The sequence below is a fragment of the Dinoponera quadriceps genome, unplaced genomic scaffold (genome assembly GCF_001313825.1).
Source record: "Dinoponera quadriceps isolate SergipeBrazil2010 unplaced genomic scaffold, ASM131382v1 scaffold396, whole genome shotgun sequence".
Classification (NCBI taxonomy): domain Eukaryota; kingdom Metazoa; phylum Arthropoda; class Insecta; order Hymenoptera; family Formicidae; genus Dinoponera; species Dinoponera quadriceps.
In genome coordinates, this window is record NW_014554609.1 from 619,683 (window position 1) to 638,993 (window position 19,311).

Sequence of the window (19,311 nt, forward strand, 5' to 3'; positions counted from 1 at the left end):
CAAGCGTGACGTGTACAATAATTTACGCCGCGCGGCAGGCGGTATTACGAAAATGTAGCCGTAATCTGATAATTGCACGCGAACGACTGTGTAAATTAACGAAACCGTAAAGATGTCGCGTTGGGAAGGTTATCATGATACCAGATTGCATCGCGAATATTGAGATTTTTTCTTTTCCTTTTCTCTTCAAGACGTTTTCAACGCGCACGCAGGCCATGTAAGGACGCGTTCGTGTCTAATAATTCATTCTGAGCTGCATTCAGAATCGATACCGAGTCGCGATACCGATCGGCGCATCGCGCATGTTCTTTGTGTGACGTTGAAAAAGGGAAGGGGGGAGAGAGAGAGAGATTTATTAAATCTTAAAAGCTCGAAGCGTTTTATATCTGATCGTATCAAACGGTCCGTCGCGGTCGCGGCGATGAATGCATCGATGCATTTTAAGCGCCATTGCGACGTTAAAGAGAACGCGGCAATAACTCGGGTGTGATACGTGTGTAAGCGGTCTTCAAGTGGCCTGGAAATCGTGGTTAAAGTGATCGTATATGCATATCGTATCGTATATCGCCCCGCCTCGTAACCGACCTTATCATCCCATGAGTAGAGAAAGAGACAGACAGAGAGAAAGAGAGAGAGGGAGGGAGAAAGAAAGCGAGAGGGAGGAAGAGAGAAAGAGTTTTACGATTCAGCCCCGTCTAATACTTTAAACTTGCCGCGTGAATTACGCCGCTCTCAGCCGAGAAACCCGCCTCGTTTCGCAGCAAAGTCACAATTAGAGCGCAAACGATTTCGTCGACGCTGAGACTTCGCGTTCAAACGTTTTTATACGCGCATCGAGTGAGCGGATCGAAATTTTCATTCGCGAATACGTCGAATATGCAACGCAGTGAACATACGTGTTTACACCTCGTTTAATTCTACAAAAGCCTTTAATGGAGATTAATTATGATTATTCAATATTTTCGTTACACAAATTAAAACATAGGAATAACACGATCCCCCAGACCAAGCCTCCCCCATCCCTAGATTAAGTCTCCCGGAACAGGGGACACTTGGTACATTTCGATTATTTTACTGAAATGTAAATTATTCTTTAATTTGATTAATGTAGTTAATTACATTATTAAAATATCTACAATATTTGCATAAAAACGTTTTGATTTTCCTCTCATTTCTTGAGATATTCAACAAAATTAAAAGGAGGGGGGAGGTCAAGTGTCCTTTGGTTCCCCTAGTTGCAGTTCGGCATATGCACTTCGATAAAGTTAGTACGGAAACACTTTGGGACGCGGACGCCCGCCTGTCCCAAGACGGTCATAACATTGACACGTTATTATTTTCATGATCTGTCATCCGTGGGGGTGGAAGAATTCTCTCCGCGAGAGTTCCCTTATCCCTTTCATCCCTACCCATCCTTATGTCTGACGTTGACATATCGTTCGCGCCGCCGCTGACTGACGGCTCGCCATTGGTCGACGGCATTCTACCGTTCCTCATGATACGCAATTTCCCATAGGAGGCCACGACCTACCCCGTCACCAGACGCCTCTGATCTCATCGACTTTTTATCACGCTGATGGAAGCGCCTCTTATCCACCCTGATAAGACTCGAGAAAGAGCGCGTTCCTCTTCCTCTTTCTTCCTCTCTCTTTCTCTTTCTCTTTCTCCCTGGCCCGGATAACTTCCGCCGAGGCTTTAAAGGGAGAGCACAAGACGCCGTTCGCGATTAGACCCGTAAAATGCTCAAAGCGTTAAATTGATAGAACAATTACGCAGGTATAACCGGAGCTATAAAATTAATAAAATATTACGGTGCCCGGGGGAGCCAAGGAGCGCGCGACGTTGACGAGAGGGTGTCACCTGAGCGAGCGGCCCAAGATCTCCGCGGCTCTCGTCGGCTTACGCGTCCCGGAGCGAACAATTAAATTTCACCGTGGAGAGACCATGAAGCGCTTCATTACGAGAAGATCCTGATCCCATCATCTTTTCATCACGCTGATGGCACAGACATTTCTTCTTCTTATCTGTCCCCTTCGTCTTGCTCGACAGCAACCCTCCTCCCCTCCCGGTTATATATATACAGGGTGGACCATTTTAATCCATCCAGTCGAATACTTCGAAAATCAAGCCCGGGAGAGAAAAATTTTTCAGACAAAAGTTGTTTGGTTTCGAGGGGACCATAAGACGGTACCATTGGTTTGACCTTGAAGAATTATTTGAAAGTCACATGAAAGTCACCTCAATTTTTTTTAATGGCATCCTCTATTTTTTATTACATATTCTTGTAGCTGACCTCGAGAGCTTTCCAAAACACTATAATGAAATGTTTCTTCATTGAGTACTTTTCGAGTTATAAAGCTCCAAAGTTGCAATTTGAAAATGCATGATGTGCTCTTTGACGTCCTAAACGGCCTTGGCGAGCTCTTAGTTCGAGGTCCCGGATTGTAGTATGATTCGGATGTTGTTCTCTTTCGCGGTAACGATTCCGGTAAACTCGCGAAGCTTCATGATAATTTAGTTCACATTCTCCGAGAACAAGGGGAATATCAACAATCTCTGAGGGACGATAATCAGCCATGGGTATTGCTAGCAGACGTAAGCCTCTGATTGTGAGTAATAAAGTTTGATACTCCGATCAACAGTGGAAGAGATTTCCGTAATCAATTGATACCTAAATATCCAATTGTATCTACAGACTATTAATTCCTATTAATTCCTATTGCAACTTTGGAGCTTTATAACTCGAAAAGTACTAAATGAAGAAACATTTCATTATAGTGTTTTGGAAAGCTCTCGAGGTCAGCTACAAGAATATGTAATAAAAAATAGAGGATGCCATTAAAAAAAATTGAGGTGACCTTCATGTGACTTTCAAATAATTCTTCAAGGTCAAACCAATGGTACCGTCTTATGGTCCCCTCGAAACCAAACAACTTTTGTCTGAAAAATTTTTCTCTCCCGGGCTTGGTTTTCGAAATATTCGACTGGATGGGTTAAAATGGTCCACCCTATATATATATATATATCGGAGACGTAATCTCGAAAGTCAAGAGGCCCCATCAATCCAGAGAAGCGTGTCGCTGGGCGTAACGCCGAATTAATACGCATCGTTAATAATTACACGACTCGGCTTGCTCCTTCGCACGCGAACTCGCGACCTTCGACCGCACCGGCGGACGTGAGAGTGGGAAGGCCGGTGCGTGTGTGTCGCCAGTCGGAATAAAATATTTTTCCAACGAGAGAGAATATATATCACGTCGCTGCGTAATTGCGGTGGAGGCAACAATTTACGGCAATGCCGTGCCGTAAAATAGATATCTCCGATGGAAATTTCGTGAGAGTGCACGGCGGAGAGAAGCGGCGATTTCGCGACGCTTTGTTGTAACGAGGCGACGATGTAATGCACGTCTGTACGCGATATTAGAGGTCAATGCAATTCTCCTTTATAATGCCAGGAGGACCCGCTTCTTTATCTACGCGGCTATAAGTGGAGCATAAACGCGGGTTGTGCGAGACGGGGGTTTCGTAGGTACAAAAGTGACTCGAGCTTCAAGACTCAATTAGGAATACGAGAGGAGCGACTCGGGCGCCTTATTGTTAGAGATCAGACGAGCTTCGCTAAGAATCTTTTGTGCATCTTCGTCGTCTAACGACGGATTATTTGCACCGCCTGAAATTCTCCGCTGCTTTAATTTAGCCGCGATCTTTTCTCCGCGAACCCGTACCTTCAGAATCACCATCCGCCCGTTCCTTGTCCCCCTCCCGCGGGGGAGGGAAGGGGGAAGCTTACCCACCCCTGTTCCTCTCATCTCTCGCCGGGGGCTTTTTATATTAAATGTGTAAATCCACCCGCTGATAATACAACGTCGCGAATTCACTCCCCCAATCATAATGCAAACGGGAGATACGGCGCCGTCGTATCGATGTAAGTATTTGATATTCGAGCGTTCTCTATTTCCAGAATACGTTACGAATAGCGCCGATATAATAATAAAGCGAGCGTACTGCGGTATTCGCGGTGCTCCAGACGATTGTCTCGTCGGGAAATATCGCGAGCGGAATATCGCTAAAACATGTTTTTGGGAATTTCGGGTGAACGTATCTTCTATAATCGGAACATGACCCTTATGGTAATTAGTAGTCTACATTTCGACGTGGCGAGCCCACCCACCGTGCGTACGCATCGATAATCGCCTTTGTGGTCGAACGCTCGTAAATGCAAAGGCGCCTAATGCCCTTCGGACGATGCCGACATCGGTGAACGATTAGCATTACGCCGGTAAGCGGACAGAAGGGAGGAGCGGAGATAGATACATTACCCGACGTGACAATACCCATTTCTCCGTTACTCTTTGCCACTCCTTTTTCCCGGAGCAACCATGAATCTCCGTTGGCGGCATTGTTACGAGATCGGGAAAAACGAGCGGCTAAACTGGTACGGGATGGTCTTCAGCAGTTCCTTAAAGGGAGATCGAGAGGTCCGCTTCAATGACCGAACACGATAGACCGTACGAAGTTCACCGAGTAAAGAATAGAAACAGTAGCTCGATCGGCGAATACCGTAAAAGCGAAGAGAGCGCGTAAAGAGGAGGATAGGATGGATAGCGCGTTGCGAGGGAGGAAGTTCGGACAAATGAACTTTCCTCGGAACGTCATCGAGCAGCACGCGGCGGAAGCGGTTCTTCTCTTCTTAATTGCGACTGCAATTAAGAAGAGAGACACGTATAGCTATTCATTGGAGCGTAAACCTTCGACCGCAGTAGGATTAGATAGAATACGGTGCGTTGTGTTTAAAGAGCTGTAGCGAGGAGGAGTGCGTGAATTCTCCCCACTCTCGAAAAATCGTTAGAGATTCGCTCTGTCCGTTAGATGTGGTACGGATCTGATAAGCTGATTAATGCGTGTTTGGGAGCCATCCGAATTTGACACAAGATCATCATCAGTTAGACCTATAGTGTGCGGTTGGTGTATAATTTGACGTGACAAGTGAAGTGATTTTCTCTTTTGCTAAAGCTTTGTGTGTGAACGTAAGTATTGAGATTACGTGTGTTGTGTTGAAAATAATAAATAATAGTGTTACATTAGAGTCAGATTGCGTGTAAATCTATATAAGCGTAAAAGAGTGATCCTAAATAATGTATTATTTCTTTAATAAAGCGTGTTACCATTTTATATATTTTATAAATAAAAATTGATTATTTTCGATACTTTCATAAGAAAAATATTCTTTTTCCAAAAACATGTATTCATATTTTTGTCTGTTAAAACTATCTTTCAACTTCATCGTCTTGCAATTGAAAATCAAAATAATAAAAAATAAATAAATTGCGATTTTTTTAAGTAAAATACTACCATTCGCGAGACCATTGTCTAAAGTTGAATTTTTTTTTCAGTAACTTAAAACTTGATTTTTTATGAATGCAATCAAACATTAAAGTAGAAGAGTTATATTTTATTCTAGAATTTTGTCCTCTTTCCTTTTAGTTTTTCAGATATGGAATTTAGAAAATCGCGCAGAGTCAATATGACCCTGTTTATAGTGCGAGCAACTTTTCAAACGTGTGTAGTCGAAGAGTTAAGAAGAAAGTCATATATATAATTATTCACTGGAACTTAAACAATCCTTCAACAAAAACAACACGGAAGTTTCAAGACTCTTAACGCAACTGACAACGGAGGCGATTTTATTATTTATCTTCGCATATATAAATAATATGCACGGCGCCAAAACGGCGAGAAGTCGGAATACAGCGCGCAAAGTAACGGCAAACGTGCTATCTTGCACAAAACTAGTTTTACATCAAGTTAGACGACGCAAAGTAACTTGGCGCAATTGTCACGCGTATAACTGCTAACAAATATTGTTCACGGCGAATCGCGAAACTGGGTCGAGTTAAGCGCGTGTGCAGCTCATAGAGGGAGACCGAAAAGCGAGAAAAAACAAGGAAACAAATTTCCCAGGATTCATCTAAAATTACCCGGTGCGATCATTCGTGCCGCATTATTTTACCCCGCGCGACTGAACAAGATTGAATATTTCAGCCGCGATTAAAGATAAATCGTTCTATACTCCCTCCACCTCGTGACGTCTGCAGGAGGGGAAATCGGGATGCTCGGGATTTAAAGGAAATCGTCAAAGATTCGGAAAGGAATCCTAAAGAGTCAATCGTCGCTTCAGACGTCTCCCCGTGTACTTATCGCCGATACGCACGTTTCCTGCTGGCCTGACGCAATATTCTACATATCGTGATAATCGGTGAGCAGCCGATTATCGATCGCCAAACGCGTGGCGTTTCCGCGGCTTATCTGCAAAATTAATCCGCCGTCAACGTTGCGTTATGATCGCAGTTTGAGAGATTAAGGCGTGCCTTATATTTCGACCTATTTTACTGCCGACGAGCGAGACTACCGGTGCAAGTACAAACAATCGCGGGATCCCCGTTCGTTAAACCACCGGCGGCGTTAAGTTCGCCGCGAGGCAGCAAGAAGGCAGCTTGCCCCTCTCGATCAATAAGATGCGCCGAAAGTACCGGGATTACGCGACCCAGCCGAGTAAATTAATCCGCCGTTAACAAACCGTGGCTTCCTTTATAGTTCTCCTCGCCTCGCCGTGGCCGGGGTGCGACCAAATACCGAGTGCCATCCGAGACGACGACGACACGATGCCAAACCCAAAGCAAATTACTTAGCGCGGCGTCGCGGCTCGTCTAGCGACGTCGATTGTCAAAATTGTAATTCGAAAATCTCAAGACACCGGTATATTGCATGTCACGCTCGGATTAATCCTCTCGTCGCGAAAGAACGCCTCGTACGCGGCCGAGATCGCCGCGCTAATGATCGCAGTGAAAATGTATTTAACGAGGGAAGAATATTAATTTCCATTATCATTAATTTTGCATCGTCAACTTTAACGTAATTATTTCCGAGATTCATGCAGATTAAAATCAGAACGGACAGGTGAAGCGTATCGTTCGTAACTTGGAATAAAATACACGTATAAGCGAAAATGGGGCGAATATTCTTTTGCCGGGCCGGATACTTGAAAAAATGCGAGAAAGTATAATAATAAGTAACGACGATAATAATCATAAAAACGGAATTAAATGTGCATCACAATTTTTCGTATACTTGTGTGCGATAGTATTCAACAGATTAAGAACACTTGTCTTCCCAACAACGACGTTCCTATAAAAGTAAGATTACTCGTGTCAAAGGTAAAATACGCGTTTTCGTTCAACGCTTTTACCGCGAAAGAAACGCCTGCCGCTGCTACCTTACACGCTCTAAGAGCATTTGCTCCGCTTTTATTCATACGACCCCATCCGAAACGGACGGATTTAACGAGGCGCCACCGAGCGCTTAATTCACCGTTGCATCAATTTTTTCGTATGCTCGATAAACGGCGGAAGATACTACGCTCTTTTCACTTTGTCGCAAACGACTTCGTGTAAAGCTGACTGCGAGGTTCATTCGAAAGCACGCGGCGACTGAATAGAGAACGTGAAAGGACAAAAAGCATACGAGTTACGGCTCTTAGCTACCGAGAGTAAAATTCTTATATATACCGGCGGATCCGCTGATGCGGCCTGAAACAAGTAGCTTATATCTTCCGCGTCCTCACCTACGCCGCCTCCCGTTATCCTCGAACCCACCCTTCACGCGATACGAAGAATCGACGATGGGAAATAACCTGAAATCGTTCCACGAGACAACGCCGGAAGCGGAATCGATTCCGCCGGCAAGATTCAATCTCGATCCCGCGTCGACTGCTACCTACTTGCCGCTGAAGGTTGGGATCTAAGATTGCCGGTGTGTCAACGCGCATTCCCCGGTTGCATGCGTGCACCGAACTCGAGGTATGTGCTCGAGATACCCATGAAGAGGCCGGAGGACTCTCCCGGTGCAATAGGAAGCGATTCAGTAAGCAAAGTTTAACGTTTGTCGCATAAATGTTTATACCGGCGAGAAAAAATAATATTTCGATACGGCGGCTGTTTTACTATAATCAGACAAAAGAAAAAAAGACACGAGACAGTTTTTCAATGATAACGGGCAATAGTTATGCAAGAAAGATCAAACCCATATTATGATTTTTGAGATTCTGTTACAAAGAGATCGTACGTCTTTGTACGTCTTTCAACACGAAACAAAAAGATCCAAACCTTATAAGCGTCTAAAATTAATTAAAAACAGTTTTTATTTTCCACTAGTTATGCCATTCTTAAGGATTAAGTTTGAATATCCTTAAAAAAAGGGAAGTAGACCATGCTTGACTTCTTGAACGAACTGTGAAGAACTTCAGTGCTTGACCATGCTTGACTTCTTGAACGAACTGTGAAGAACTTCAGTGCTATTTATACTTTTTAAAATTTTAAATCGTGTATCAAATTTTCATCTTCATTTTTCTTGAAATATACTCCATATGATCCTTTGTGCATGAATATAGGCAATTTTCATCGTATAAATTCCGGATAAAGTATTTCTTTCGAGCAAGAGTTTTATTTTAGGTACGTAACAAGGATACTTTGCAATCAGTTTTTGTCTGATAGAAAATCACAATTTCTCATTTGAAACTAGAGTAATCTAAAAAAAGCTGTTACTCAAAATTATCTCGCGCGTTCGAAGACATTCTCTCCTTCGACCTTACGTTTCTCTAATAAGTTTGCAGAAGCTACACGTAGGTAGGCATAATTTCCGGACGAACAGAATGAGATCGAGATATTTGCATGCAATTCCGAAGAAAGGAAGTTTCCGCGTTCCGAGAACTCCCTCATCGCTGACAGTTATAGGACGTCTCGTTTGTAACTGTCGACGCGACGGAATCGGGCTTAAAGCCGAGATGCATCCTCCGAAAATCGACGGGAGATAGGTGCCGCGGCATACGCCGGGGAAATATTGGATTCGATGCGAGAGGAGGGCAAGAGGGTGGGTGTCGGGTTCGGTCGAAAATATAAATAAAACGAGCAACGGGCAAATCGCGCGAAAGCTTACCTCGCGCGAAAACGGCCGACTCGCGCGATATCTCTCTTCTCGCGGACACGAACATACTCGCGTCTGACGAAAGCTTGTCAATCCCGACCGGCGAGATTGAAATGACTGGTGACACGTACGAGATCAGGGACGACGAAAAATCGTAATCTTACACAATTCGAAAAGACATCGGCTCGTAACGCCGCCGCACGCGAGTCGCGCGATTTTTCTCATTATAATCAAGAATTCCCATTGATCAAAAAGCCGACCCAAAACAAAAGCCGCAACCGGTCGAATCGATAAGCTATCCTCCAAGGTGAACGAGTTCGTTGCGTTTTCTAGAATATCCTTGGGACGCGGAATTACTCTCATCGATCGGGCGGAAGCTTAGCCGGTGGTGTACTACAAATTCATTTACGTTCCTCTTATATACACTCGAAATATGTCAACGTCGAGTACACAGTGAACGATCAAAAGGTCGGTGGTCCGTGTAAACGAAGAAGGTTGTAGAGCATGAAAGAACCGATAACACGTGAGATGATTCGCGCTATATACGTTTTCGTCGCGCCTCCCCGCACGTTTCTGCTCCAACGTTCGCGTAAGACCCACGATCGAAACTCTCACATCGCTATGATTAACCACTTAACAGTCGTGCCCGAGCTCAGTTCGGACACAAGAAAGTTGCCTTAAACGTTTACCGACGAGTTTGGTTCGACGTCGGGAACATCAATTTTTTATCGACGCGTGTGTTATCGTTAATATGGAAGTAAAACAGGCTCTTTGCTCGATTATCGATTATATTTGCAAAAAAAAAAGAGATAGAGAGATTAACTTAATATCTGTAGTGAAATGAAATATCAAGGGAAAATGTCGGTAAAAAAAAAAAAAGAAAACGTAATCGATCGCTTACATGACAGCGTGATGACAGAAATCGGTAAAAGAGAACGATGTGCAATGAAACGAAATTTACACGAAATGTTAAGTGAGAAGTATCACGCACAAATCGGGGCGCTAACATCGAAATGAAAATCTCACATTTCGCTCTGCACCCCCTCCTCTCGCTCCATTATGATGCAAATGAAAATTCGATGCGTCGATTACGGCGACAGCGAGCGACAAGCTGGACATTAACTTCGTTGACGGAGAGTATACTCTGTACATCACTGACGGCTTAAACGCAAAGCCCACCAAACAAATATACGTCCCAATAATATTAACAACAAATACGATAAATCGAGCGGAGGAACGTGAAGCGAGCCGAGTGAATTATGTTTCGGCCAAACAACAGAGCGCGCCGTGAAAAATGCCCGAGCGATAATCCGCTTTGTCCCGTTATTAATGTCCGCGCGATCGATTTGATTTTTTCCTGACAAATCGCGCGAGCGATTCGCGATCGAATAGTCCTAAGATCCTTTTCGGAGCGGCGAGAGCTCTTTCGTCCGCGTATCTTCCTTTGATTGCGACAAATTTCCATGCCTTTATACGAAAGTTCGCGGCGCAACGGCCGAACGCCGATGAAAATTTCATCGCGAAAATTAACCGGTCGCTCGCGCGATTAAGCGAAAGGAATCACTTTTCGATTAGAGTTACGCGAGGAATTATCGTGCCGAGACGATGTCACAGCGTGAAATAAACTGCCGCGGGGCGGAGCGTGAAGTTTCTGAAAAGACCCGAGAGGAAAAACGAAATCGGCGAGATTTTCTCTCGCGCCCACCTCCCTTTTTTTTGCGTGCCATCGATCGGTATCACAAAGGAAGCGAGGGCAGCCAATGAATCGTAAAGCTCCGGGATAAAAATTACGCGGTAATAAAGCATGACATTAACACAAGTCGCATGCGCTCCTCGCGAGATTTCGCAGCGAGTCACGTAGACTCGCGCAAAATGAAGACCACCCCTCGCGCTCTGAGAGAGGGAGAGGGAGAGAGAGAGAGACAACCGCGCACGCGATAATCTCACACTCCGGGAATAAAAGTCTTTCTCAAACGTACGTGTTAAGTGCCGGGAACTTCGAGCGAACTTGAAATACATACTCTGCAAATGGGTGCAGGGGTCATAAAACGATACTACACGGCGATGCGAGCGCTTTAAGAAATATATTGATTACCGTCCTTTCTCCCTCTCTCTCGCCCTTCTCTCTTTTGCATTTGAATAGCCGCGTTAAAATCGCGATGTAAAATTGAACAGAAACTTTGACGGAGCTTTTCAATGTAAATCCGAAGTACAATTTTCAGGAAAAGAAAATCCCACGGCACATTCTCCCGCTCTTTCTCTCATCAATCTGTTAACAAAATCGCCACGTTAGGCACGCGCTTTAATTCCCACTTCAGTCACGTCATGTAGGTCAACCATGTCAGCTATGCCGACTGTATCAACACGGTATTACCATCAGTCAAGCGATCGCATCTAAATGAAGCACTGGGGCCTCAATCTTTGCCACGCGCGCCGTAATTCCGTAGGCCGTGAAATGCACGTAATTCTGCCCGAATGAATTTAATTCTCACGCCCTCTAATAAAAACGTTCCTTCCATCTTACCTTCCCACCTCGGGAGAGCCTATTTCGTCGAGAAAGGGGGGGGGGTGGCGGGGGGGAGAGAGAGAGAGAAATTCCTCAGCCGCGTCCGCCGACGAGCTTCCTCTCTGTTCCCCTTTCTCTCCCTTGCCGCAATCGGCCGTGCGAGCACTTGGTCGCCCTGCTGCGAAATTGGAAAAAATATCGCGGGCGTCGTACGTGTCGCAACGAGGAAATTAAGAAATGAGATTACCGGAATAAGGGGGGGTGAACGCGCGAAGGCGAGGGTGAACGGAGCCGAGAGAGATGCGGAAGACACGCGACAAAAGGGTGCATTACGTGGTTGTCGAGAGGGTGGGAAACGGAAGTGGAAGAGGATAGGGACGCACGGTCAGAGTGCCGAGGGGGGATAGAGGGGATAAAGAAAGTCGGGAAAACTGTGGGAAGGAAACTGCGGCGGATCGGTTCGTTAAACCACCTCGGAGAAAGAAAACTCGGCGTGCGCCCGATAATACGACCCCTCGCGTCCGCGCCTCGTCTCGTCTCTCGCCTCTGCTGGCTAGGTAGGTAAGCCCAGCAGCAGCACGTGCTGAGGTCCGTTCGCGTACCGCACGCGTGTATACACGTACGTGGGGCTTACGTGTCGTGTGCACGTCAGGCGAGGACGCCGCAACGAGCGGACGGGGGCGCATGCGAGCCCAGCTCTTTTCTTTGATCGCGAATAGACCCGTTTTCTCTATTTTTAAAGACGCGCTTGTGTCCCTCGTATTTGCTATTTATCGACCACCTCGCTCGCGCCTGCCTGCCTTCCTTGCCTGCCTAGCCTGCCTGCCCAACTCTGGTTGCACTTGGAAGAAGTAGAGCAACCTGCGTCCGCGAGCGCTTTAATCTCTTCTTTATCCGTCCGCGCGCTCTACCTGGCGCCGTATGCGCCACGATATTGCAAACTGAGTTTTCTCACGAAACCGGCTACCGGCATCTTGAGATATTTACGGTTAACTGGAACCTAACGCACACGCCACGTTCGATCTCTCCTCGCTTGAGCTTCGCGCGCCTACATCGTAATTTAACGTTGCAAAGAAGACGTCCCGTCCGCGCGCGATTTCTATTTCTTCTCGTGTTGGATTATCTTTACTTCAGTTTGCCGATCATATTCCGATTGTTACACTGCATTCAAATACGTTCCCTAATTTTATCTTCACACGACCGATATAGTCATAGCAGCTTTATAAATACGTGCGATTCATCTGAAATTTTTCGTATTAATTAATTACTTTCAAATTCTGATTCACGTTTTGGGCAATAGTAGGAACGTCATCACGAAATTGAACGAAGTGCAGCGAAAAACAGCGTGCGTGAATGACACTCGACGAACGCAAATGCCGTTAGTAACTCTGTTGGCTTTTGTAACGATATATTTATTATCGAAAGTGACAGAAAGAGAGATGGATAAATAGAGAGAGAGAGAGAGAGAGAGAGAGAGAAAGCGAAAATTGACGCAGCATTCGGCGTGCTCCACATACACACTTCCCCCATTTTCGACTGTTAGTGTGGGGAGCTTAAGTTATCGGCCGCGTGGTGTCGATAATTAATATCGATTCCCATCTCGCCGGCGACCTCTTAACAATGCAAATATGTCGCGATATTTGCTGGCGTTGCAAGTTCGGCCGGCTCCGCCGTAAGAATTATCGATCATCCACCCCGGTAAAGCACACACGAGTGTGCAGAAATCACGGTGAAGATATGGTGAAAAATCTAGGGCGTCTCGGATAAGAGACTATGTCATAACTATGAATCTTACAGGCGGGCAGACATTTCTGTAAAGCTACCTCCAACAAGAAGTAAGTAAAATTGATTTTACCCAGACCTCGTCCGCACGAGTAAAATCTCTGTACGGTCGTAACGCTCCTTACATTGCTGAATTAACCACAAGATATCGCAGCGTTTAATAGCTCCGGCGCACAGCTTTGTTAAATTTTTTATTTATTACCATTTTTCTGTCACTTCCTTGCCGCTCTCTCTTTCTCCCTCTGGCGCACCCTCCCGAAATACAGTAGTACGTGATTCGCGCGCTTTGAACAATGCCGATAGAGTTTTCACCGCGATATTTCTGCGCGTGCAAATGACACTCGACAAAGGGCACCCTGCAGCACGCAACGTCGCAGTCGATAATTGTTACATTTCGAACATGTTTTTGTTATTACGACACGTGCAGCTTAGCGCTGGCATTTTCGAGGGACGTAATTGCGTAGAATTGTGACTGCCCGGTCGATAAAGGAAATGCCGTAGGCGCGTAATGTGCGAAAAAAGCGGTGTCGTAGAGTTCTACGTTTAAATCACGGAGTGGTATTCGGTAGCTCACGAAGCGAGCGAGCAGGAGAAACAGAGACAGTTGTATAACCCCTGTCTTTAATTCTGTCATTCTATAGCTCATGCGAGCTGGAGTTCTAGCCTTTAATTTATATCCCCGCAGCTAAGAGAGAATACATTTGCCGCTCGCGTTCGCCGCGCGAATTTCAAAGATTCACGATCGTCGGCAGCTCAGCGCGATATTACCAACGTTTAGCGAAGTTCAGCAAATCCGACGGATTTTGATGCCGTGTGTATCGCCGGGGTTATCACTCGCCGCGTCCGAGACCTGGAGATATCGAGAACTCTTTAGTCGGCAACACTCCGGGGGGTCCGCTCTCTTAATCTTTAACGCGCGCGTCAAGAGAAGACGATTTAATCTCGCTGTGAACACGGCAGCGGATTAATAAACGAGCTGAAAGCGTCTATCTGCAGCACCGACACGGAAGCATGAAAACCTGAAGAGACTGCAACGTCTTTCCGAGCCCTGAACCCGTAAGACCGAGGGAGCTCCCTGAAAGTGTCGGCACTACGCCGCGTCTCGCCTCATCGTCCCGTATCCAGAAACGACGTAGCTGAAGTACTTGCGGAATCGCAGTACGTGTCCGAGAACTTCCCCGGCCCCCGTCCCAGTTCGTCGTCCGACCCTTTAAGTTCCCAAACTTGGTGGCGAAGCCTGGCCTATTATAGCGGCCAAGTTCCAGTCTGTACGGCCGTCCTCGCACACCAGCGCGATGTCCTTTAATATATACGCGTGCAACGTGTCGCCAGCTGTGTCGGTGCACCGCTCGGTCTGTGTTCGTACGCGTGTTCCAACCTCGCATCCTTCGAACACGAAGTCTGCTGCTGTCATAAGACGGCATTACAGACCGACGCAGCCCGAAAGATGATACGAGGGTGGACACTGTCGGCGAAATCGGGCGCTCCTTTGCAAACGCGAATCATTCGATACGGTTGCGCGGGCATAGCTTGTGACGTCGACGCGTTGAAAATTATTAACGCTGTTATTAACGGTGCATTCTATCTCTGTTCATATCCCGCCGTTTTTTATATTCAATTATTCGAACAAAAACAAAGGGAGATCAAGAGAGAGGCGAGGAGTTAAATTCATTAGACCACGGGCCAACGGAAGACACCGGGTATCGACTATTTATTCTCTTCTCAAAGCCCTGCGAGAACAATCTGGAGAGGTATTATCACGACAACACGCGTTTCCGACGCGAGAGACGAGAGAGCGAGCGAACAAGCGAGCGTTGCGGCAGCCGGCGATGCCGGGGCAAACGAACGTGCGCGAGCTAGAGAATCCAATCGAATCCTTTACTGCTTCTACCGGAAATACGGATAAGCGACCGAGTCGTGTCGTCGATCTCCTGTGATCACCGGGACGGAATCTCTAGACCGTCCTTGCCTGATTGACGGGGTAGAATATCTTTGCGCCTGAATCGCAGCGCCTTAATCGAATTCTTGGCGATGCTCGGTGAACTTGTTTAGCATCAGAAACTCCGTGGAAGACAATTGGCCAGAGTAAATGCCCGAGGTGCGAATCGCGTTAGAGTCTCTCTCTTTCTCGCCGAGCGAGCGAGGAGGGAACATGGCGAGAGAAGTAGAAAGGAGATAAGATTTCAATTGCCGGACCGTTATTAAAAAATTCCTTCGCCTACTGCCCTCTCTCTCTCTATCTCTCTCACTCTCACTCACTTCGCCCCGATGTCGCAAAGCGCGAGCAAAATATTATTTTTTTTTTAATTGGAAATACATTCCGTCCAATGGGAAATTCATTCTCGGCCGACTCCCCGCCGGACCGATATTGCGATGATAACGCAAATTCATGAGCGTAACGGAGCAGCAGCCCGCCAAACTGCGAAATTTAAGCGAGACTTAGCCCACTTTTCGCACGCGAGCGAGAGCTTCGATTCGGTTAACGACATCACCAGCCACCGACGATGTCGCTACATACCGAAGGCGAACGCGGTAAAATCAATATCGTGATAAATCAAAGAGAAAAATCTAACATATTCGCGAAACCTGATTACGAGTTCGCGCGCGCTCAAAGCTTTACCACCATGCCGGGAGGCGCCAGGTATAAATGGTAATCGTGAAAAATGCAGTTCAAGCCTTGCGCTATGCAATGACTTTGAGATAGTTTGAACTAGTTTGTAGCGACCGTCGTGACAACGTCGACGGAGTTTCCAGCAGTTAAACGAACGAATGTCATTGGGCTACTTGGGAAGAGAGATGTATGATTAAATCAATAGACCCCCGGCCGAGGTACGTCAAAGGGCGCCCGAGGTTTGTTCTTTAAATAACGCGGGGTGTTATCGGAGAACTGTCAGCGTAAAAATCCACCTTCAACGTGGGACTTTATCCCATTACGGAATGTACCGTTGATGTAAGTCTATTTCTTACAATTACGACTGATTTTTTCGATTCTTCCGCGGGGGAATGCGATCGCGGAATGGCACGGAATATACGTTCTTAAAAAATTAAAAATAGCGCCTCGTGAAATCCTGGTTTGATTACAGGCGAAGAAGAGGGATTCCGCAATATATATCAAGAGAGCTTGCGCTCGGCATTTAACATTGCCTTTTCCTTTTTGCCGCGCCAAGGAGCGCCTGCAATTGTGTCCGCGTGTCCGAGAAAAGTTGGAGCACGAACGATATAATAAGGTCAGAGGTTTCCGCCGCGTTACTTATATCGTCCAGACACAAGCGCCGGGGCTGCCTAAAGGTTTCATAAAAATAATTGGACGGTCGATGTAACGGGAGAAGACGTTCAAAGAAATGGCGCAACGAGTTTAGCCGGCGTAGTTTCTGATACGTTTCCGCAATATTCTGTATCAACCAAGTGATATCTCCGTACCATCGATCGAATTGAGAGAACTGTGGATATCGCTCGGTAACTTCTTATTCCGCCTGTAATCATTCACCGTGGATTTGCGGGAATATCGGTCGCGCGCGCGCGTGTCTGAATGTGTGTGTGTTGCGTTCGCGACTAAAAAACCATGAATTTTATCGCGGCACTGTGCAACCAATTTTATAATTTCGACGTTACGCACAATGTTGTTTTATGATTTTGACGTTACACACTCAATTAATTCCCCTGAGCGAAATAAAAATTAAACTGGGCCATTTTACCACGTTGAATCGCGAAACTACAAAACGGTTAAAAGCAAACGTTAATGCGAAAGACTGTTTATAATCGCCAGCGCTTTCAGCGTCCAGATTTAAAAGCAGAAGCGAGGTAATTATCTATAATAATTACCAACTACTGTCATGGGCAATTCCACGATAACGTCGATATGGTTGCGCGCATATGTAAATTAGTAGCCAATCTCTTTATAGTGAAACGGAAGGAAGATCGGATCCGATTCTCGTTAAACAGAGTTAACGATATCGCTCGAAAAAAAAGGGGAAGGCATGAAAAACGGATAGGCATCGTCGATGTCGGAAAGCGATCGTCCGCTTGTTTTTCATTGATTGGTCCTGGGAAAAATATATTTCGCCTCTGGTTCTCGTTGCGACGTTCTATCATGAGAGCCAGACGAAAATAAAATTGAAGTCTGTCGATGTACCGGTATAAAGTTCGGCTCTATCTGATATTCCGCAGAATAGGATGAATACACAGTATAGGAAATAGGCAAAAGTAATTTCAGTTTACACAAACTTTATAGAAATATGCAGAGATAGCTCATGAAAATATAAAACGGATCGATGATGTTCTCGCTGCGCGCGCTCGAAACTGTAATTTATCTACGAGAGATGGTTGCCCTCTCGGAGATTTGTTTCTAAATATTATTTCACAATTATTAAAAGCACAGAAATTTCTATCGGTTCGACTAATATTAAGAGCATTCGAATAAACTGGGAATTATTTTTGCAAAATCCCAGAAATCGAATGATTTCGCGCACGATGTCGGAATGTATCGACAAGGAGTCAAATGCGAATTGATCGACATCGACGAAATTGGCACAATTTGTTACGGCGATAATTTATATCTCACTTCCGTCGTACATATACACACACACACATATATATGTGTGTATGTAATATATACGCGGAAAATTCGTGTAGTTATCCATCGAGAGGGTCCATCGCTGCGCGGGTCAGACGAGCAAAAGGTCCGACAAAAGCACGGGGAAATACAAGGGGGAATTCTAGTAACAACGAACGCGCGCAACCATGATCCCGTCGTTCAAACATAGCAAACTGCATCTCAACGGAATGCAAGAGGGGGCAAACACCGACATACCCGATTTCTCGTCGACGGTGGTACCGCTCCCAGCGACGTACGAGGCAGCCTTCGTTAGTCCGAGCAACAACACTACACTCCACATGTTCTCTCGTTATTCCGCGCAAATCCTCGTCACGAAAAATTACGCGCGACACGTGTGTCGCGGAGACACCACTTTTCTACCCAACGTTTCCCCGACCGATCTACGGACTCGAGAGCCGGCTCGTCTATGAGGGGGAGGCACGGTTAAGTCATCGTTTCATCGATACCACCGAGTCACTCGCGAGGTTACGCCACGATTATCAGCTGGGCCGGCTCCAACCCCCTCCCGTCCAACTTAGAAACATAAGAAGCGTTCTGCGCTCGCTATACCGAACTGACGATTATCACCACCGTGATCCGCGATATTTCCTCGGCGACAATATCAACTAGGTCGCGTGTCTTCTTTCTTTTTCGAGCGGGCGAAGGCGCGAGAAATGTGAAACGCGTCCACCGACGATGCACCCTTCCTTTTCCGAGCCACCTAAGATAACCACTACCCGTTGTGCCGTCGCTCTCGCGACCGCATCATCTCCCCCGTCGCGCGTTCGCTGAATCTCCACCGGCTGCAACGTCCGCCAGTCTACTGGCAATAAGCGTTTCAGTAGGCGAGCCCTGTTTTTCGTCTCTAATTAAACACTAATTAAAGCACCCGCGGTACCGTGCATTCTCGCCGCGCCGCACCCCCTGTTGTTTTTTTCCTTCCTTCCTTCCTTTCCTCTGTCCTTCCTCCCCCCGCCCGCCCGCCCGTCTCCCCTAGTCTTTTCACCACCGTTCGTCCGTTATTAAAGCGCGGTACGAGCACAAGTAATCTCCGAGGCGGTAGAAAATCTCTCGCACTTCCGCTCTATCCAAGCGCCACCACCGCCGATAACCCGCAATGTTCACCATGGTGGTGGCTGCAGTCTCTAGTGACCATGGTGCGATCCAAGGGACAGCTCTCCGCTTCGTTGTCGAGAGAACGAGGAGATGGGGAGGAAAATAGAGAAAGAGGGACCGTGGAGAACGTTCTCCAGCGCCCGAGACTCGCCCGAGGCGTTTGATTCTTCCGGACGCACTGAGGATTCCACACGTCGTGGACTCGCGACCGATCGGGTTGATACGAGTGCGTGCTTTCTGGCGAACGAATTTTTATCGAGGCGAAATTGCACCGCGGCGAGTTTTGTCGTTTGTGTAAGTATTATCACATTTGCGAAACGAAACTTTTTCTCGA

At 46.4% G+C, this 19,311-nt stretch overlaps 1 protein-coding gene across 1 annotated transcript in view; it reads right to left on the reverse strand.

The window, feature by feature from the left end:
* Positions 1–18,765, reverse strand: part of LOC106740546 (nephrin-like) — a 522,836-nt gene extending 504,071 nt beyond the window's left edge. Inside the window, exon 1 of the mRNA XM_014611707.1 lies at positions 18,078–18,765. Within this exon, the coding sequence (XP_014467193.1) occupies positions 18,078–18,162 (85 nt within the window). The 5' untranslated portion in view covers positions 18,163–18,765. The remainder of the gene's footprint in view (positions 1–18,077) is intronic.
* Between the last annotated feature and the right edge of the window lie 546 nt (positions 18,766–19,311).